Source organism: Acinonyx jubatus, chromosome X, assembly GCF_027475565.1.
Source record: "Acinonyx jubatus isolate Ajub_Pintada_27869175 chromosome X, VMU_Ajub_asm_v1.0, whole genome shotgun sequence".
Lineage (NCBI taxonomy): Eukaryota > Metazoa > Chordata > Mammalia > Carnivora > Felidae > Acinonyx > Acinonyx jubatus.
In genome coordinates, this window is record NC_069389.1 from 83,390,202 (window position 1) to 83,413,200 (window position 22,999).

The following is a 22,999-nucleotide window of genomic DNA, read 5'->3' on the forward strand; positions in this document are numbered from 1 at the left end:
CTAACATCGTCAGAAATCAGGGGCTAGAAGAAACAGTTCCCTGAACAGGTAAGTGTTGAAAGCAGGTGAAGGATTAATTATATCCACAGAGTATAGAGCACTCTAGCTGAGTAGCAACAAAGGAGATGATGAAACCAAGAGCAAATTTTGCCTTAAATTGGCCCTGGTAAGGTCTTTTTTATACCTTTTACATGGTATTCCAGACTGATTGGCTATTCCCCCATTATGATTCTAAGAAACATTGCTATTGTATATGAGTTAAATGAGGACTACTCTTTTTTTTATTGTAAGAACAATAGCAGACAGAAAACCACAGCTATCCAACATAAAAGTCTTCAGATATCTGGCACAGTACTTGAATACATAAAGGAGTGGAAATGCTTTGTACTTGAAGCTCTATAACTTCCGTACAAAGCACTCTCTATGACTAATAATTTGCTAGCTCTAGAATACAATCATACAAAGAAAATTCTTCTTCAGTAGATGTTGGTGACCTATCAAAATATTGTGTGAGCCTAAAAGCAGAATTCCTATTCTTATCAATTTTATTAAAACTTTTTTAACTGTTTATTTATTTTTGAGGGAGAGAGAACATGAGCAGGAGAGGGGCAGAGAGAGAGGGAGACACAGAATCTGAAGCAAGCTCCAGGTTCTGAGCTGTCCACACAGCGCCCAACAGGGGGCTCGAACCCTCTAACCAAGAGATCATAACCTGAGCTGTAGTCGGATGTTTAACTGACTGAGCCACCCAGGCACCCCATTATCAATTTTGTTAATTGACCTTTTTTTTCTTACACTTCTCCTCAGCTATCTGGTATTCAAATATTTCAACCTTTTGTGTCTTAATAAATATGCTCTCAGGATTTAGGATAACTTTTCCCATTAACCCAATCACATTCAGAGAAAGTTTGTATTTATATTAGAAAGGTATTGGTAAACAGTTTCATGATTGATCTAGTAAGTACCAGACTCCTGTTTTGTTTACAATGTGTCTCTGGAATCAAAGCCTATCCAAATAAAACAGGTAGTACTGATTAATCTAACACCCTTCGGTAGATCAAGAAGCTGCAAAGTGTAAGGTATGAAAAATATAATTGATTAATTTGGTTTCATCACACATTTCTGTTAATAAGTTCCTTTAAAGATCTTCCCCAAACCCTCTCTGGTATTCTTTCCACAAGGAAAAATATTTTGGTTCTAGAATGGGGTGAAATTATAAAGGAAGTTGTCGTATCCTTGAGCTGTCTCTTTCTGACAAAAATTAGGATATTCAGGCCACGCTGGGACAACTGGCCCTGAGCCAGGAAATGCTATAGCATCATATTACTGAGATATTTGTGAGAGTTTTAAATTACCTACTTGGCCTGATGGATATAATGTACTTATGTGTTTCTCACAAGCTCAACTTCCTGTTAATTGAGAATGGCAAACACACTAAAGCTTTTCAAACATATCTGATCTTGGTTTATTGGTTTGGGAGAGTTTACATTTATGTGGGAAACTCACTCTTAAAAGTTTTTCTAGTTGGGAACTTTGAACTCTCTGATTATATATTTTAGTAAGAAAAATAACTGCTAGCTGATCAGTCAATTAGTATTTATAAATCATCTTGAATCCTTTGGGATAAGAAGGTTGTGACTTACACACACATCTCTTTGAGTCAGAGGTTTATGGAAATAGCAATAATGTGGAAGTCCAGACACACAAATCTAAATCCCAAGTCTACCACTAAACAGCTAAGAAATACTTGGGAAACAGGTCTTACTTCTCTAGGCCTCAGATTTCTCATACGTAAAATGCACCAGAATATTTGGCCTACTTATAAACAGAGTTAAAAATATGGTCAAATGCAACTGCATAGCTGCCTTGAGCCCAGCCATTCTTCTATTCTTGCTTGTGGACATGACCTTTCTGACTCAGAAGGAAAAAAAAAGCTCTTTGATAATCAAACTACCAAACAAGTTAAAGGACTCAGGCTGGCCCCTGCTTCTCTTTTACATGTTCTTTGTGTTCTTACCCTCACACCATCATCTCATTCTTATTTACTGCACTCTTTATGAATTCATGTTCCTTTCAACCCAATGATGGTGGCTTGCTAGGTACTGACAATGCCCATGTACACATAGAATTGCTAGTTCCTGAGGTTTATTTCTATACAATGGCAGATGTTGTTACCATTTCAAAGGACAGCCATATCTGAGGTAAAGCAGAAAGTTCAAGGGTCCTACATGACAAGAATGAAAGTCACGAGGATCAATTTTTATCTTTGTAGAAAACAGGTTAAGGGAATTCAAAGAGAACTTATTAACTGAGCTTCCTTGGGAGGCTGGGATGACACTGGGACCTGGACTTCTATATGATTCTCATGCCAAAAGTTAATTGTTTTATTTATTTCTGCCTTTATGACTCAATAAATACAGAGAACCTGGAGAAACCAGGCCTCATCCCCTTCTCCCAAAGACAAATAGGTGTCTAGATTTTTTTTTAGTTGTTGAATATTTATGGTTAAATCCACTGGAAAATCCCAGAGAAATGTTAAAGAATGTTCTTCAGCTGCTAGCCATTTCTCTGAGATTTCAAACTTTTTATAATGTATTATGAATACTTGGGGACATTTCAGAACCTAGTACATTGCCTTATATTTATTTTATAACTATTTTTTAAAGTCTAATTACACTATAGCTAAAGATTAAAAACATTTCCCATCTTTCCTACTGGGTCTGAGAGAATAAAGTAAGAAGGAAAATGATAACTGACTAGATATATTCAGCTACCTATTAATTTCAGCTAAAATATCTATTTCCCCCTACCCCCAGGTCATCAAGCCAATATAATTGAAGGAAATTCTGGGGAGAACTAAAGATAAAGGTTAATTCCTTAATTTATTTTCATGCCAGTTGGCCCTTTCTGATTCATTGCCCGAAAGAAGTCAAAGGTATCCTTTTTCACTGGATTTCAGAATAGGAGCTCAACTGTATTTTTAATTTAAAAGTCTTCTTTTCTGTTTTTAATTGTTGAGGAACCTCCATACTGTTTTCCACAGTGTCTATACCAACTTGAATTCCTGCCAACAGTGTGTGAAATTTCCTTTTTATCCATATCATTGTCAACACTTGTTATATATTGTCTTTTTAATTTTAGCCATTCTACTGAATAAAATAAGTAGGACTGAGAAAGACAAATACCATATGATTTCATTCATATGGAATCTAAAAAAGGAAATGAATAGACAAAAATCAGAGTCAGACATAAATACAGAGAACAAAGTGATGGTTGACAAAGGGGAGGAGGTGGGGTAAAATGGATGAAGGGTAGTGGTAGATACTGACTTCCAGTTATGGATGAGTCAGTCACAGGGATGAAAAAGGTACAGAATTAAGGAATATAGTCAATTATATTGTAATAGTGTTGTCTAGTGACAGATGGTAGTTATACTTGTGCTGAACATAGTATAACATATAGAGAAGTTGATTCACTATGTTTTACACCTGAAACTAATGTAGCATTGTGTCAACTATACTCAAATAAAAAAATTAATAAAAAAATTATTTTTGGTCAAAAAAGTCTTTACATACTACAGCATATATTTATTTTGCACAATAACAGTACTCTTGAAAAGTTATATAAATGGAACATTTATAGATGCAGTGAGAGAGCTTTTTTATTTACAATCAAATGAAATTTAGAGATAGTAGGCATTCAAAAGACCCAGGTAGTGAATTCTTTTGTCAAGTGGGAGATCACTACCTGAGCCATTTTATATCACCCTCAACTTCATTATACACTATCCTGTATTCATCAATGATTGTGTCATTCATGTTTGTGAATCTTATTTCCTTGTATGTAAGTTCCTTTAAATTAAGAATATTATATCTAAATGCATAAACCAATGATATGCTCATCAGAAATTCCCAACAATTTAAGTTACTTTTTTGTAAGTTAATATTTTAAGATATTTTTCTCCAATGCATTGCATCTGTATACATATAAAGTGTGATGATTTTTAAATTATTGAGAAGCAAAAAGCTGTTTTTAGATTGGCTACAAATAGTTACAGATGGATTATGGAAACTACCTAGTTGTCACGGTACAAGGGGACAGCTGAATCTTTAGGGAGAGAGAATAGCTTCCCATTTCACTCCACTATAACAAATGTGATGAAAGTAAAAGCTGATGTTGTAGATTAGAGTAAAAAGTGGAGAAAGGTGTACAGTTCTGATAACACTAATGCAAGTGAGAAGGTGAAGTAACATAGATACTGTATGATAATACCTTACATTTATAGCATTCTTCTTTCAAGAACTTCAAAGAACTTTAAATATATTGTCCTATTTGGTTCTACTAATATTGCATTTAGATAGGTAATGGCTCCCAACTTCCATCAGACTTCTGAGGACAAATTCAACCTTGGGAAAATTAAGTAAATTTCCAACTTTTAGCTATTTGTTGTAAAACCCATGTGTCCTTATGCTCAGTGTAGATGCCTTTTTCTGATGACATCACACTGTCTTCTTCTAGAAATAGCTCTTAAAATTATGTATTCTACCTGGGTGAACCCATCCAAAAAGATAGCTTCAGTTATCACTATAGAGATAATTCTCAAAAACATACCTTTAGCCCTGACCTATACCCTGAGTGGCAGCCTCGTATCTTTATTCAGTGTAATTCTACACATCCATAGAAAGGAAGTGCATTTATTCTTATTGATGTAGAAATGTGTGCTTTGGGTATTGAATAAGACATGTGAGTTGCAGAGTAGTAAAATATATATATTCTGCAGGAATAAAAATGTCTGGAGGAATATACACTCAACTGTTACCATTGGTAGGAAGAAATGTTCAGTGATTGTGGAGTACTTACATATTTTATTTCATATATGCAAATATATTTTATCCATATGTATCACTGTTGTGGTTAAGAAAATAAATGACTTTAAGCATATCTTTTAAAAAAATTAGCACAGATCAAACCAGTACCTTTGAAATGCCATGAGTCAGAGGGGCACCTGGGTGGCTCAGTAGGTTAAGCACCCAACTCTTGATTTCAGCTCAGGTCATGATCTCACAGCCTGTGAATTCAAGCCTCACCTCAGGCTCTGTGCTGACAGTGTGGAGCCTGCTTGGGATTCATTATCTCTCTCTCTGTCTCTCTCTCTCTCTTCAAAAATAAATAAATAAACATTTAAAAAATGCAATAAGTCACAAACCAAGTCAGTGTGGTTACATGTATAAGGATAGATACACAGATCAATGGAATAGCACTATTTCCATATACCTATGGTCAAGTGATTTTTGACAACATAGCAAAGACAATACATGGGGAAAAAATAGTCTTTTCAACAAATGATGCTGAGATAAGTAGATATCCAAATGTAAAAGAATGAACTTAGACCCCTACTTTATTTAACAATTAAGGGGCACCTGGGTGGCTCAGTCAGTTGGGCGACCTACTTGACTCAGATCATGATCTCACAGATCTTGAGTTTGAACCCTGAATCAGACTCTGTGCCGACAGCTCAGAGCCTGGAGCCTGCTTCCAATTCTGTGTCTTCCTCTCTCTCTCTCTGCCCCTCCCTTGCTCTATGTTCTGTCTCTCTCTTTCAAAAATAAATAAACATTAAAAAAATTGAAAATTAACTCAAAATGATCAAATACCTAAATGTGAGAACTAAAACTATAAAATGCTTATTAGAAGAAAACATTGGGATAAATATTCATGACCTTAGTTTTGGCAATGGATTTTTAGATATGACACCAAAAGTATAAACAATAAAATAAGAAATCAATAAATCAGACTTTATTAAAATTAAAAACTTTATTTCTCAAAGAACACTATCAAGATAGTGAAAAGACAACCCACAGAATGGGACAAAATGTTTGCAAATCAAATACCTTATAAAGTACTTGGGTCTAAGATGTATAAATAAATCTTACAATTCAATAATGAAAAGACAACATAATTAGAAAACAGGGGCAAAGATTTTCAACTAGACATTCCTCTGAAGATCATATACAAATGGCCAATGAGCACATGAACAGATCATTAATATGATCAGTCATCAGGGAATTTTAAGCCAAAACTACAGTGAGATACCACTTGACACCCACTAGGATGGTTATAATGATAAAACAGAAAATAACATGTGTTGATGAGGGTATGGAGAAATTGGAATCATTATTGCTGTTGGGAATGTAAATAGGTGCAGCACTGTGGAAATGATTTGGCATTTCATCAAAATGTTAAATACAGAGTTACTATTTGACCTAATAATTTCACTTCTATGTATATACCAAAAAGAAATAAATATATATATTCACCAAAAAGAAATAAAAGTATATATTCAAATAAAAACTTGATATGAATGCTCACAGCAGCATTATTAATAATAGCCAAAAGAGAGAACTAACCCAAATGTCTATCAGTTAATAAATGGAAATGAAAATGAATAAAATAATGATATATTTTGCAATATGGGCAAAACTTGGGGAAAAAGTTAGTCACAAAAGTCCACATATGAAATGATTTTCATTTATATAAAATGTCCAGGATAGATACATCTATAGAAATAGAAAATATATTAGTGGTTCATTAAAGCTGGTATGTGTTTGTAGGAGAATTTGTGTGTGATAACTAAAGGGTATAAGGTTTCCTTTTGGGGTGATAAAAATATTTTAAAATGGATTGTGGTGATGGTTGCATAATTCTGTTAATATACTAAACACCATTGAATTTTCACTTTAAATGGACGAGTTGTATGGCATGTAAATTATATTCCAATAAAACAGTTACAAAATAAACAAAATGTAATGATTCTTTTCAGTGAAAACTTTATACAATGGCCATTGCTGCTGGTGTAGGAATAACACTTTCAGAACCACTAAATTAAAAGATCTTCAGTTAAGCTTTATTTTCTCCAAAATTCCCGGTTAACCAGAGATCTCCATTCTCTGATAATTCTAGTTGAGATTATATTATAAATTGCTGTGGGGTATAGTGGGTGGCCAAAGAATTTCCTTTGTTCTACTCTAGTTTAGGATCCCATAGTTATTAACTGGCATAGTTTAGGAACTTTATTGTCTATTGTTTATTCTGCAGGATGAGGAAGAGGATCTTAGGACTGAACTCAACCTTTTAAAGAAGTACTCTTTCCACAAAAACATTGTGTCCTTCTATGGTGCTTTTTTCAAGCTGAGCCCCCCCGGCCAGAGGCACCAACTTTGGGTATGTATTTAACCTTGATCTTACTTCCTAAGACTAAATCTCACTTGAGGAAATACATTTTCACAAGCTGAGATACACTTTTGTGCACTTACAGGAATACTTAAACACTCCACTGCTCAAAGTAGTATGACAAAATGTGTTCTGATTCCTGGAGATGGGAGTAATAAAGTATGGAAAAGTAACATAAGTTCCTGGCAAGGGTCTTCAGGGTAAAATAGAGGAGGACTCAAATGAACACTGGGAATATCTAACATGTTTCTTTTTAAATATCGTTTTGCTGCTTTTAACTTTTTCTGTATATTTGCTGGTAAATTAGAGGTATGGCTAAGGAGACTACCTGATGGACTTGCAAATAATGACTGGATAAGTATCAATTCTAATTAGCATTCAGCATGAACATATGGATGCATTTAAGTTTTTCTAAGGAAATGCACTTATGTTTAAACATAACTCCTGGAAGTTTAAACATAACTCCCGGAAGTTTTTTTCTAATTTGTTAGTTGACTTATCTTTTTCTTAGTCTACTTATACCTATACTGTCACAAATTAAAGATCAATGAGATATAAGTTGTATAGTGTAACTAAAACATAAGCTACAGTTACCAGAATGTTGCTGCCTCCCACTATGGCAGAAATAGTCAAATAACAAGAAAATGAGCTCTGGTCAGAGATATGTTTATTTCAAAAGGAATATTTAGAACAGAAGTGGGGTCAGTGTCCAATTGCTAGCTACATTTCCATTTCCATTTCAAGTCAAGAATAGTATTGTTTTTTTTTTTCAAAATAATAACTAAGAATTTTAAGAACCTCCAGTTGTCAAGGAAAGATTGTTCCACTTTACATAATGGACTTTAGGAAGCAGGGCAGTGGACATTATAGAAATATTTTCAACAAGGAACTGAATTGAAATAGTGGTTCTCAAACTTTAGTGTGCATCTGAATCTCCTGGAAAGCCTGATAAAACACAGATTGCTGAGCTCTACCCATAGGGTTACTGATTCCATTGGTGTGGGGTGTGGGCCCATGAATTTGCACTTTTTAACAACAGATGATGATGTTTATGCTACTGGTCTGGGTACCACACTTTCAAAACCACCAAATTAAACATCTTCACTTTAATCCCATTTTATTCCAATGTCCAGTTAAGTAAATCTTTTATCTGACAACTCCAGTTGGCATTTCATTAAATATTGCTGTACACCTTTAATGACTATTGGTATATTTTTGGCATACAATATTTGTCTTTTAATATAATTTTACTTACAATTTTTTTCCTCTTGCCTGTATGGCAGTCTCCTTATTAGATGCATTTATCAGTACTCAATTCATTCAATTATTCAACATATTTATTCAAAACCATCTATTTGCCAGGCCTTCTGCTAGATTATTAGATTACATGGATAAACTGAACAAACATGTCCCGGACCTGTAGGAACTTACAGTCCATTTGCAATGACCAGTATCTGTCAAATAATCACACAAATGAGTATATAATTGGTCAGAAGGGAAATAACATGCTTCTGTGTGGGCAAATAGCATGCTTCTATGTGGGCAAATAACAAAGGTATCTAAGTTAAGTAGGGAATGAGAAACTCTTCTTTAATAAACTTTTTTTTGAACTGAGATCTGAAGGATGAATAAATTATTTGCGGAGGCAAGAGTTTTCATGGGACCATTTACACTGTCTTGCCCATATAAATCAAAACAAATAGGAAGTAAGTAAATGACTAAATAATTACCATTTATAAAGTGTATGTGCCAGACATCATGCTTACAAAGCTGGGAAAATAATTGAAAATATCTTTATGTTCCTTTAAGACTAGAGCGCTTCTGACTTAAGTAACATTAGCAAGATTTTTCCAGGGTACATCTGAATGAATGGCTTTAATTTATGTTTGTCATGGTTCAAAATGAGCCACTTTGCTTCCATTACCACAGTTGTACATGTTGTGACCATTTAATACAGTTAACATGAAAATTAAACTTTCGTGGTTTCTCTGTATAATTAGTTTTGTTAGGCAATTTCTTCTCTTCTTTTTTGTGAGAGTGTACTTATGTGAAAGATATGCAATAATATGAATTGTGAACAAATATAAAGGAATGATTTACTGAAAAGAAAATGTTAGCATTACAACAAGAAATGAGGTAGACTTTACGTATTCATTATTTGGGGCATATCCTTTAGGTTTCCTTCATCTACAGCAATAATTAACTTGCCTAGAGTTTAAAAAAACATGTTTTGTTGTATTTATAAAGAGGTTTTGACATGGGCACTAATGCAGAAGCCTGTGCTTAAGAAAAGTTTGTTGGGTTGGTTATAATAGATATATTCTCTTTTACATTGTCCAGGCCTCTAGCCAGCTAATATAGGAAAGGAAATTTACTAGTTTAGTACCTGATTAATTGATGGCAAAAAGATAAATTTTCTGAGAAATTTTTGTTAATAAAGTAACATCTGAACAAGATGGTTTCAGTGATAATAGCCTTAAAATAGAGTTTCCTTAGCAGTAAAGTCATTTGGGAAAAAATGCCCTATAGGAGTACAATTGATAGTTTACCCCTTGAAATTGTAGTCTGCCACTATCTCAGGAAACAATAATTTAAAATTTAGAATTTAGAAACAAAAACAAAACAACAATAACAAACAAATTTAGTCTTAATGTTGAAGTGCAAATTCTTTTGAGATCCTTCTATCCTGCTTCTTCACTTGCAATCAAATTGTTCCTTCAATGATCTTTTCTGTTGCACTCCAGGCATCAGTCAGGCTTGTCTCCTGCACAAGCTTTCTACAGGAATGTAATCATTCTTTTTTCAATAAACTGCATGTTCTTCCTTCTCTTTATATCCAAACACTATCCTTCAAGGCTTAGCTCAAATTCTACCTCTTGGTTAAATATCCCTGGTGTGGTACCTGCCTTCCCTCCCTCCACTGATCTTTGGATAGGTTCCAACTCTTTAATTCCACTAGCCTTTAGAGACTCCCACCAGACAATTGAGCCAGTATTTGCAATGTCTTAATCCCTAACATTACATATAAATACAAGCCATATGGACTAAAACTCTCCAGATATTTTCATAGAATTACTTTCTAATTCTTGACACTTTGCTGACTTCCCTGCAGATGGTGATGGAGTTATGTGCAGCAGGCTCAGTCACTGATGTAGTAAGAATGACCAGAAATCAGAGTTTGAAAGAAGATTGGATTGCTTATATCTGCCGAGAAATCCTTCAGGTGAGTCTTCATATAGTCATTCTCCCCTGCCTTGAAAATACCTGGGAGTAATATATGCAGTGTACTTTATACTTGCTCATACAGGTTGGTTTAAGAATTCTAAACATAATCTCTGGATCAGGATACCAAAAAAGACCTAAAGGCTTTAGAGAAAGCAGATTTTCAGGTGATGTCTATGTCCTTAACTTTAGATAGGTTGCAATACGGGTAACCAGGCCCTTCCAAGCCTTGCTCTTTAATGGTTCTGTCAGAGTTAGACAATTGTGTTCATTGCATCATAGAAATAACCACTTGGAATATTTATTACATCATTCAGATTTTTAGAGTTCTTTGAAAAAAAAAGCTGCACTATATCGTTAGAGATTAAAAGTGAGACAAAAGTCCATGTTTTACAGAATGGCCCCAAACCATCCATAACCATTTTGCAGACAGATATCCTATTTGAAAAATGCCCTACTTTTAAAGCTTGCTTCATTTTGAATACCAAGTTGGATGAGAACAATATTCTTGATCTACCACACTCAAATTTTTCTGTGTGGCTTAGGTGCTTAGGGTCACCCGAGAAGGATATTAACAGAACTGAATCGGACCACTGATATACTGTTAGAATGTCCTTCCTCCCATCTTAATTGGATTCACTTGTGCTAATAGTGTAACTAGTTGAGTGCGAACTCTATACTGAGTTTAAATTCTGGTTCATGATGTATTAGCTGTGTGTCCTTGAATCAGTTACTTAATTTTTCCAAATCTCACTTTTCTTATCTATAATACGAGGTGATAGTAGTACCTTCCTCAAAGGATTGCAGTGACAGCTTCATAATTTCCTTCATGTAAAGCACTTAGCACAGTGCCTGGCAATAAAGTAAAACAAAATAAAGGATTCAATTAATATTAGCTGTTTTTACTGTTACTTCTGTTATTAATCCCCAGTTATTATCTGGAGCAATCTCACTGAAGCCAGGTCACAGGTTAGTTTTAGTGGTGAACAGGCTGGAGCCAACATAGTAAGCCAATACGAATTGCAAATGCTTTCAAAGGAATTTCCATAGTCCCCCAAATTCTCAGCCTACAAGGTTGACTAGAAAATATTCTGGATTAATGAAATGGTTGAATGAGGAATAGAGTAAAACAGTGGTTATTATATTTAAGGTGTCCAGGTCTTCACTCTTATGGTTAGTTGGAAAGATGGAGGCTAGAAAGGAAGGTAAACGGCCCAATGTATACAAACATTACTTTTTGGTGTTCTTTTCCTTTCATGGGTGTCCTGATTTATTTTCCTTTCCTTATAGCCAAAAGCAGTATTTCTGGGAACTGGTTGTAGTAATTCCAGCCTAAAGAAAGAATTTTGTCTGAAAAAAGCAAATCTGGGCCATTTTTCTTACCAAAAGGTTTTCCAAAAATGCTAAGAACAGTACCAGAAAGAGAGAAAATATATATACTGATGTGACTTTTAAAATAAATATACATTATCTATGTGCAGGGCTTAGCTCATCTTCATGCACACCGTGTAATTCACCGGGACATCAAAGGTCAGAATGTGTTACTGACTCATAATGCTGAAGTAAAACTTGGTAAGTTTGTTCTTGCAGTACTTTAAGTGGTGCCCAAAATATTTTAATGGAGAATAATCCTTTAAGATAACTATGTTTTTTTATAATTTCATTAACAATATCTGCTACTTATTTAGGCTGTGTCTTCATTGCTTGAAAAACCAGTGAAATTTTGAAAATTTGTTTGGTGAGGAAGGTGGAGCAGGAGAAAAATGCACCATTTACTGCTTCTCTGGAATCATTAGTTCAAAACAACTTTTAAATTATAATGGAAGGCTTACGTTTTGGTCATTGTTTTACTCTCTATTAAGTATAGATATTATATTTATTTCAACAATTGAATTGAGTATTTATTATGTGCAAGTTGTTGTGCCATGGACAAGAAACAAAGACAATTCTTCCACATCACAAAGCCATATTTTCCAAAGAACATCAAATAACTTTTAAATTACTTAAGCATAAATTGCTTCTTTGGAATTTCGCCTCAAATATTTAAAGAACTGATATCAGTTGCTCTCATAATATCAAAATCAAGTTCAGAATTAGAAATCAAAAGACCAGAAAGTCCCCGGCTTTCTATTCCAAGATTTAAAATGGCATAATTTATTTAAAAATAACCACACATATTGTCTCACAGGCACACAGGGTGCAATTTATTGTACCCTTTAATATAAATATCGTTGGTTGGGTTTTAAATAATACCATATGATTAATGTTAGTACTATGCAATGGCAGATAACCTCATTGATATAGAATATAAATCACTGGTATTAAATCCTGTATTATTTTTAAATGATATCAGTTCTATCATATCTCTAGCATGACCTTAAGATAGTTCCCATTTTCCTTATAAAAAATATAACCATGGCAGAGATTTTTGTTCATTCATTGAGAATGTGTTCATTGAATATTTGCAGAAGAAGCTTGAGTAATAATCGTTCCTGAAATAAGAAAAAAGTAATTTCAAGAAAATGTGTTATGTCTCATGTGTTTAAAAGCTACAAAGCTAGAAATACAATTTTAAGACACTGTGCCAATACCTTGGGGGAATTTGGATCTCATATTCAAATGTGCAAGATAGATAATCTGTTGCAAGGCTACATACATACTATGTTCACATGTGGCAGCACTCCCATATATTTGAGTCACGTTTCTGGCCAACTCTACCATTTGCGATACAGAAGAGAAATTGTTAAGTAAATGAAATGCCACTGAAAAATCTGTCACAAAGTCCATGCACTAAAGCTTATGTACTTTACTCTGTGGGAGAGAACTTTTAGTATGGATAAGAATTTAATCAGGCTTATTTTACATATAACCCTTATACATTTGGTTTTACATTTCTCAGATTCCAGGATATTTTTAAGCAACATATTATGAGAAGGTTGCAGAAGGAAAACCCAAGGCCATAAAAAGGGAGTGATAGGAATGAGACTGGAAAATGATCATATTATAATTGCAATTGATAAGCAATCCTTATATTCTGGTCCCTAGGTCATTAAAGAAAAGGTTAAATTATACCACTGTTGAGGTCTCATCTCTACTTTTGTCTTCATTTCAAGCTTTTCTTGTTTCCTTTTCTTCCATCCATCACTCTTTCTTCTAGTCTTTTCTCTTTTCATTTTCTTCCCTAAATGTCATATATTAGCTCATGGCCTTCATAGGTATCTCTTGGCCCTTTAAGTTGGCCCTCAGGGATAGTGAGACTGCTGGGCTCTGATTTAACCTGTTCTCCAAAAATATGTAGATAATGAGATTGTTCAATACCCACTGATGATTTGCACATATTATAGGCATTTTTTATTCTTGTTAAATCCTTCCTTAAAGACTTCTTTAAGCTCTTAACTTTTTAATTTTTCATTTCTTCTCCTAAATTCTTCAAACTACTATTTAGACAGTGTTGTTATCCATCCTCTAGATTCCTGGAAACCATTCTAAATTAGAAAATCTACTTCATTTTTCATCCCTGAAAAATTTCATCTACTTTCATTTTTCATCTTTTTTTTTTCTGGACTAAATAACCTCAGTCTACTTTAGCCTTTTTTCTGTCTGTTACTGAGGATACCATAGTAAATATTTTCATATAATGTATCCCACAGATTAATAGAAGACTGAACTTTTACAGTCTAACCTAAGATATAGATACCACAGTAAATATATGCATCTGATTCAGAAGATCTGTAGAAGAACTTAAACTAAATTCTAGCAGAAAACTCATTTTTCTTTATTGGTGTAATAGGACTTTCTAATGTCATGAGCGAGGCTTCCTAATAAGCTACTAATAGGTTTTAGATTTCTTAGATGTTGCTTATAGTGTTGGTCTTCCTTCAGCTTGGTGGAAGTTCCAAACTCTACATATGTTATCACTTCAGAGGTTCAGGGTATACTGATGGAACTTTATTTTTAATATTCATGGTAAACTTTCAGCCAAACTTACTGTAGATTTATAGTAGCACTTCTGAGTCTCTTTCCAACATAAATAGAAGCAAAAACCTAATTCTCAGTATTTCTGTAGTGGACTTCATGGTAAAGTTTTCTGGGCTGGAATGAAAATCTGTTATCCATTGTGGATTTTGTATTGGCTTTCCAAGTTAAAGCAATAACTTATTGAGCTTTTTGTTACTGATTAATTATTTTGACATATGCTGAATTTTGCAGTGGATTTTGGAGTGAGTGCCCAGGTGAGCAGAACTAATGGGAGGAGAAATAGTTTCATTGGGACGCCATACTGGATGGCACCTGAGGTGATTGACTGTGATGAGGACCCAAGACGCTCCTATGATTACAGAGTAAGTGTGAAGATTCACATAATGGGAATCAAAGATTGGAAAGGACTTTTAACTAATATTTATTTGTAAATGATAAAAAATAAAAAGCAGGCAACTCCTTTCACATTAAACTCTAATAAGAAAGACTAGCTGCTATTCTTATTTGTGGTTTGATTATATGCATAAATGTAATATTTTCTAAGAATATAGACAACATAGACCACTGGTAATTATCTACATTTGAGGAAGAATGTCTAGTTCATGTTGCTTGCAACTTCTCGGGAAAAATATTATATTATGTGGCTTTATATGGAAATTTAACTTCCAGGGGCAGAGAACTTTGTAAACCTAAAAATGAATGAATGTAAAGCCAATTATTAATCCCCACAGTAACTTAGCTTCAAAAAGAAAAAAAAATAATTCGATTACTCAGGGTAATGGAGAAAATCCTTGTCATGGTTCACCTCAAGACCACTGAAAATCAGTGGAATAGACAAATTAAGTAACAATTCATGGTATTTATTAAAATTTCCACTGAAATTGCAATTTGGACAATATACATCTATGTACACATTTCAAAAACCTGATGTGGAAAGAAAACTCTCCATTTGCTATAGACTGGAAAAACCACATTCAGTCTTCACATCATAAGTCATCCAAACAATTCATTATGGCTTCATTGTATGGAACCTAGAGCTCAATACTTGAAGTTGATTAATTCAAGTCTCATCTCTTTTCCTTTTTCCTTAAATGCCCTCTGCTTGATCTGCAAGCAGATCCATTGAGAGTTTATAGTCTATTGCTATTACAGGCTATGGAGACTATGGAAGCATAATGTTCTTTTAGGTGGCTTGCTGTAAAAATGATGCTTTATGCCTGTACAAATTTTTTTTGCGGTCTTCAAAGGACTTTCACCTATATTAACCATTTTTTTTTCATTTTTAGCCTCATTTAATTGAAAGAAAGCTTCAACTTACACCATCACAACAATCATTTGAAGCTAAGAACTCTATTAGCTGAGATTCTCAGAATTCAATTGACTTGTTTAGGAGTCATCCAGCCAGCCAGTGTACCTACAGCCCTGTGCCCTTTCCACGTTCTAAACGAAGTACAGTTAATAGTGAGGATAATTTCCTTGATCCTCTTGGAATATCATTTCCTAGAATAACAATAATTATATTATCAATTTACTATATTCAAGTAACTGCTGAAAATGCTTTTTATATATGGTATCTCATTTAATACTCATACCAGTGCTATGAGGTGGATATCATTATTATCCCCATTTCATATAGGGTAAAATTGAGGTACAGAGAGTTAAATCATTTATCTAAGAGGGCACAGTTAATAGGTCTATGTGATTGGATTTCTTCACAGCAAGCTCCTTTTGTTATTTCAGTTAAGGCAGCAATAGCAATACATTCAAGATGAATTTTCCCTACACTGAACCCTATCCCATATCGTTCTGTTGTGTGGTGTAGTACTGGCAGATCACAAGCTTAGATAACATCTTCCTACAACACCATTCTATAATGAAGGTTCATTGTAGAAAACCCATAAAATGGCTCTGGCATTGACACTCATCCAACCAAAGATTGTTTTGAAATTATAAATACTATTAATTTTCCAGTTTAGGTGACTTTGGGTTCATTTTCTCTTTTGCAGAGTGATGTGTGGTCCGTGGGAATCACTGCTATTGAAATGGCTGAAGGGGCTCCTCGTGAGTAAAAATGATGTTTATTTGTTAAAAGCTAGGGAAGCATGCTATACAAATCTGCAACTTGCACCAGTCAGCTTGTCTTGGTCAGACAGATGCCACACTATTGCCAAACCATAAATACTGGACTTCTGAGTGATTATCAAATGTTCTAGTCAGAATGGCCAGACATATCTATAAAGAGTTTGTGCTTTTCTCTTATGATATTTTATTTTAGGCTTATTGAGTTTTATTTCAATTTAGCATCAAAATTATTTGGTACTGACAGTCATAACTAATGAGAATCTGAAGCCTTTCCAGTACATAGTTATTGGTGGAGTATTTAGGTTCCAGAACATTTATAGTCACACACTGCTACTGCTGCAGACTATGACAGTTAAGAGAATCTTCCAGTGTTTCACTGAAAATAAACCAATCCTCAACTCTGGGAAGTGAGTGGTTGTTTGTTTGTTTGTTTGTTTGTTTTTCATTTGGAGTCAGTCAGCTCACCTTTGGTGCCTTCCTTGCTCCTTTTAGCAACTCCAGTGTCCTTAATTGCTCAGAAGACTCAGTTTCCTCTCGTTTCCTCCTCACCCCCATCATTTAAATGATCTGTTAGTATTCTGTTCTCTCAGCACACTGCTTTCTGGTAGGAAAGTGAAAATTAAATGTGAACTTAGATATAAATGATTGATAGCCATCTAATGTATGACACCCATAAGCAGGGCATATCTACTGTCCTCAATACCTAAATCTAAAGATATAAATGATACATACATTCCTTGTGTCATTGGAAGAGAAGTGAGAGAAATACCTGGAGTGTTTTTTTGAGGGGCAGGTGGGTGGAGTGGAATTTCTTTGCTTATCCCTTTCTAAGGAGATCCTATAGGTTCCCACGTTCCTGCATCGTCTGTCGGCACAATGTCCAGACAACAAGCTTTATAAGTTTGAAATATCTTAATACCGTGTTTCAAGTCCAATGGGAGTAATTTCAAGGGGTAGAAATAATGGTAACTTGTCCCTCTTTTCATTCCCCCAGAACTGCAAAGCATCTGTTTTGGGTGAATAAAAACTTAGTGATGGCCACATATATAAAACTGAAATGAGACTGGGAAGATGCATATTATTGCTCATCACCTCTTGATTATTTGTCTTTGTGAAACATGCTTAGATAATATTAGATTGAGCAGCAGCAGCAGCACCTTCTCCTCTTGTTTTTCCACCTCTTTCTCCTCCTTCTCCTCTTCCTCTTCTTCTTCCCCTTCTCCTGCCCCTTCTTCTTGTTCTCCATCTTCTTCCCCCTCCTCTTCCTCCTCCCCCTCCTCTTCCTCTTCCTCCTCCTCCTCCTCCCCCCTCCTCCTCCTCCTCCTCCTCCCCTCTCTTCTTCTTCTTCTTCTTCTTCTTCTTCTTCTTCTTCTTCTTCTCCTTCTTCTCTTAACAATATGGTATTTCATATGAGTGTTGATGTATGTGTTTTTTTAGGATGCATGACTGCATCAAAGAGTATATGTTTTTTGTTGTTTTGGAATGTTCCTTACCATGTCTTTAAAAAAAACTGTCTTTCTACATTTTGAAGATTTGTACTTCCTAATTCACCTTTATTTTGTTTAATTTTTTCGTTCCAAAATATTAAATCATGGGAGAAAAAAAAGGAGTAATGAGCAAACTCACAGAAGGACTACAGAGAAGGAGTTTTGCACAGAATACACAAATGGCAAACTTCTTACAAAAGATGTATGAGGACCAGGAGTTTCTTAATTTACAATGAGAAAAAATAAGACCAACATGCCTAAATAAGTAATCAGAAGGCTGAAACTTTGGTGATGAGTAACTTGAAATAACCACTCTGCTAAAACATTGGTCTTTCACCAGCCTCCTATATTGCCTGGAGTATTAACTTTGGATAGAAATGATCGTCATTAACTTAACTGTAGAAATCCTCCAGGTTTTCATAATTACCGTCTCAGAGGGGGTGGCCCTCCAAAGTTACAATTATATGATAATTGACTCTGAGGTCCAGATAAGAAAATTTATTTCTTTCTCTCTTTTTTTGGTGTCTCTCTCCCAGAGATGTAAAAAAAAAAGGGGGGGGGCACGGAGAACATCTTCTCACTAAAAGGGTGATGTAGAGGTTCCCAGAGGAGAAAAGACCTGCACCATTGCACGCCAGGATCTTCTTAAGTGCTTGGGTCCTTTCTTCCTTTCTTTCTTTCTTTCTTTCTTTCTTTCTTTCTTTCTTTCTCTTTCTTTCTTTCTTTCTTTCTTTCTGTTTCTTAAATTATACATATGAGTAAAATCATATGGTGTTTGTCTTTCTCTGTCTGACTTATTTCACTTAGCATTATACCCTCTATAAATGTATTTTTAAAGTAGACTTGCTATTTCAAAGTAATGAGACTCTAATGGTAAAATATTTAGACATGTTATATGTGGGGTAAAGGGAGCATTTACTGGAATTCCTAAAATTAGACTATATAGGAAACCTCCACTGTTTGACATAGCTCTTGTACCCACCCTGTACTCCATTCCTTTGTGGACTTCTCATTTCCCCTAATGAAAACTTCCTTAGTCTATGCTCTAGCTCTTGACCCCTGGGGGTGTTGTTAGTTGACTAAATGATGCTCAAATGTTAATAAATGACAACTGTTTAGTATTGTACAAACTCACTTAAAATATGTTTAAAGGGCAGAATCTGGTGACTGGATGGTTAGAGTAGGGGAATGAAAAGAACAAAATGTGATCCTGATCTTTTGAGCTTGGGGATAATTCTGCCATCAAGTATAAAACTGTACCTCTGTTAATCTTTACCTATGTAATTGAACCAAAAACTTGACCTTTGAGCAAGTGCCTTTATATCACTCTAATGAAAGCACCCTGGGGAGTTTTTTCCTACTATCATAAGAAGCTAGTTTGGCATTATAGTTTTTCTGGAGATGTATTTTGGGAGAGAAACGATGACTCTAAAGAGTCACTGATATCAAATTGTCCTCACATGAATGACACACCTGTAATATTAGATGAAATTTATTGGTGAGGGTGTGGAGAAAAAGGAATCCTCTTGCACTGTTGATGGAATGCAAACTTTTGCAGTCACTGTGGAAAAGAGTATGGAGGTTCCACAAAAAGTTAAAAATAGAACCACCTTATGATCCAGTAATCACACTACTGGGTATATACCCCAAAAATACAAAAACGCTAATTTGAGAGGACATATGCACCCCAATTGTAATTGCAGCATTATTACAATAGCCAAATTATGGAAGTGTCCATCATACATAAGTGGATAAAGATGTGGCATACACACATATATCTATCATCTATCTATCTATCATCTATCTGTCTATCTATCATCTATCTATCTATCTATCTATCTATCTATCTATCTATCTATCATTTATCTATCTATCTACAGGGAATATTACTCAGCCAAAAAAGAATAAAATCTTGCCATTTACAACAACATGGATGGAACTAGAGACTATTATGCTCAGTGAAATAAGTCCATCAGAGAAAGACAAATACCATATGATTTCACTTATATGTGGAATTTAAAAACAAAAAAAAATGAGCAGAGGAAATAAAAGAGAGAGAGAGAAACCAAGAAACAGGCTCTTAACTATAGAGAACAGACTGGTGGTTTCCAAAGGGGAGGTGGGTTAGGGGGATGGGTGAAATAGGTAATGGGGATTAAAGAGTACACATCATGATGAGCAATGAGTAATGTATAGAATTGTGAGTCATTAAATTATGTACCTGAAACTAGTATAATACTGTATGTTAACTATACTGTGATTAAAATTAAAAACTTGATAAAATAAAAAAATATATATTAAGAAAAAAATAAATTTATACTATGGCTCTCCTTTGGGGATATTTTCCAATATAGCACATATTGGAATAGGCTTTTATATATATATATATATATATAGATGTGTGTTTCAAAAAGAGAATGAAAGTCCTGTAATTTGGCACAGACCTGAAGTGTCAGATAGTTAAAATCTTTATTATAATACCAATAGCTAATATTTACTAAGTGCCTACTCTGTGCCAGACACTTTTATGTGTAGGTTAATGCTCACGACATCTCTTTGAAGGAATTCTTGATTTTTTTTTCCAGATAAAGAAACTTAGGCACAGATAGGTTAAGTAATTTGTTTGAGGTCACAAAGGCAGAACTAGGATTTGAACCCAAGTGATCTTACTCTAGAGGGTAACAATTTGTTATACTGTATCTACTCTTTATACTACACTATATTTAACAATTAGTTTAATTTAATTTAAATAAATATACTACACTATATTTAACAATTTGTTACACTATATCTACCTCTTTTCCTAGGACTGTCAGCTTCCAAAACAGATTATTCTCATCTTTTTAGACCACTAAATCATTCTTTATATATTATTGTGCTTAGCTACTTGTTTTGTTGATTTTTTCGGCCTATAATTACAATTTTATAACTACAGATACCTACAACACAAAATACAGAAGAGTATTTGTCTTCATTTTGGGTTTACATCTCTAGATAGAAATCATCCATCACACATTTTGAAATTTGTATCCAGGGTAATTTATTATTAATTTGCCACACCTGACGATGGCGATGCTTGAGGATCTTATAAAATGGACTGTTTGGGGGCGCCTGGGTGGCTCGGTTGGTTAAGTGTCCAACTTCAGCTCAGGTCATGATCTTGAGGTTTGTGACTTTGAGCCCCGCGTTGGGCTCCGTGCTGACAGCTCAGAGCCTGGAACCTGCTTCAGATTCTGTGTGTCCCTCTCTCTGCCCCTCCCCTGCTCATGCTCTGTCTCTGTCTCTCAATAATAAATAAACATTAAAAAATTAAAATAATATAATGTACCGTTTGCATTAAAATGAGCTTTTCCTCTGACTACATTAATATGTATCTACTTATTCCTCAGTGTCTCCTTAATATGAAATGTGAAAGAACACTGAGAATCCCCTCTGGAATGAGGAATGTGCTCTGTTGTTACCCTTCTCATTCATTCTAAACATATCTATTTTCCTTTGCAGCCCTGTGTAACCTTCAGCCCCTGGAAGCCCTCTTTGTTATTTTGCGGGAATCTGCCCCCAAAGTCAAATCCAGTGGATGGTAAAGATAAATGACTTAATCTTCTAAACGCATTAACTTGACATTTTTTTATGTAGCACATGAGTTTTAATTAATTTTATAATCCTGTTTCAACATCTTTGTTGGACAGTATTTCCTAAAAACTAATATCTTAATGATTAGTTTTCATTAAAAGCTAGCTAGTCAACTAGAAATAAGTAATACCTTCCATATATATTATGATGATGTCACTGCCCTGGAATTAATGGCATGTTTAGTTGTTTCTTCATTGATGGCATGGACCAATAGAAATCATTTGTTTGTGATGTTTCTTACTGTGCCTAGATAGGCTGTCAGTGATTGTGATATATAACTCAGTTGTTCAGCCCATTGAAAAACATCCACAGATCTAAAGGAGAGAATTTGTTCTTCCAGAGTGCTACCAGCCAACTAAACTTGGGAACCCTTTACACAGAAGCATTTTGATTGAATGTCTGAAGCTCTTGCTTATTCTTAGTATTTATTGCTTGCCCTGGTGAAAGTGGTGACTGTGATTTGATTGCTGACATTTTTCCTTGTGATTCAATTTAACCCTTACCACAGATTCAGGCTTTCTGGCCACATCTGTTTTCATGGGCCATTTTATAAGATTAGTTAGTCCTGTTGCTATTAACATCCTTTTTTGGATCATCATACCTACACCTCCATAGCTCAAAATACATATAGTCAAGTGAAACATTCAGGCTTCAAAGTATGACTCCTGTTGGCTGACCAGTCTAGTCTCATGACCTGCATATATTGCATTAACCACTTCATTGCCATACCATCACTTGACTTTTTACCATGTACATATTTCTGTACTCCTTGAAGTTTCTACTACTATTTAAATGCCATTGACTCTGGCTTATCTGTAGTATAATGTATATTGTCAAGCTGCAGGATATATGACAATTGAAAAGACAATTATAACTAGAGGCAACTCTCTCCAAAAATATGATCTGCAGAGTGGCATGTGTGTGAGGGTGGGAGAAAATATAGTAGTCCTGAGGATACTCTTTTATCTCTGACTCATTTCTTTTAGGTCTCGTAAGTTCCACAATTTCATGGAAAAGTGCATGATAAAAAATTTCCTATTTCGTCCTACTTCTGCAAACATGCTTCATCACCCTTTTGTTCAGATTATAAAAAATGAAGGACATGTTGTTGAGTCATTAAAGAAGCATCTTACTGGAATCATTAAAAAGAGACAGAAAAAAGGTTAGAATATGTGAACTTTCATTTTACTGGAATGGATATTTAGATGCAAGCAAAATTTATTCATTTTTTTCAGGAAAAAATAATATTTTCTTAAGAATTACATTGAAAGTAAAAATTCTGAGGCCTTTGATATTTAGTTTTTCCACTAATATTCCATGTGCAATTAATTACCTCTCACCTGGTCATCTGTATATATATATATAGG

General features: G+C 34.6%; 1 protein-coding gene across 4 annotated transcripts in view; it reads left to right on the forward strand.

Moving 5' to 3' along the window:
- NRK (Nik related kinase) overlaps positions 1 to 22,999 on the forward strand; it is a 141,273-nt gene that overhangs the window by 73,171 nt on the left and 45,103 nt on the right. For all 4 annotated transcript variants that reach the window (XM_027053375.2, XM_053201497.1, XM_027053373.2 and 1 more), the window contains exons 5-11: positions 7,096 to 7,221; positions 10,343 to 10,453; positions 11,934 to 12,024; positions 14,662 to 14,792; positions 16,437 to 16,491; positions 21,501 to 21,579; positions 22,619 to 22,794. In XM_027053375.2, the coding sequence (XP_026909176.1) occupies positions 7,096 to 7,221; positions 10,343 to 10,453; positions 11,934 to 12,024; positions 14,662 to 14,792; positions 16,437 to 16,491; positions 21,501 to 21,579; positions 22,619 to 22,794 (769 nt within the window). The remainder of the gene's footprint in view (positions 1 to 7,095; positions 7,222 to 10,342; positions 10,454 to 11,933; positions 12,025 to 14,661; positions 14,793 to 16,436; positions 16,492 to 21,500; positions 21,580 to 22,618; positions 22,795 to 22,999) is intronic.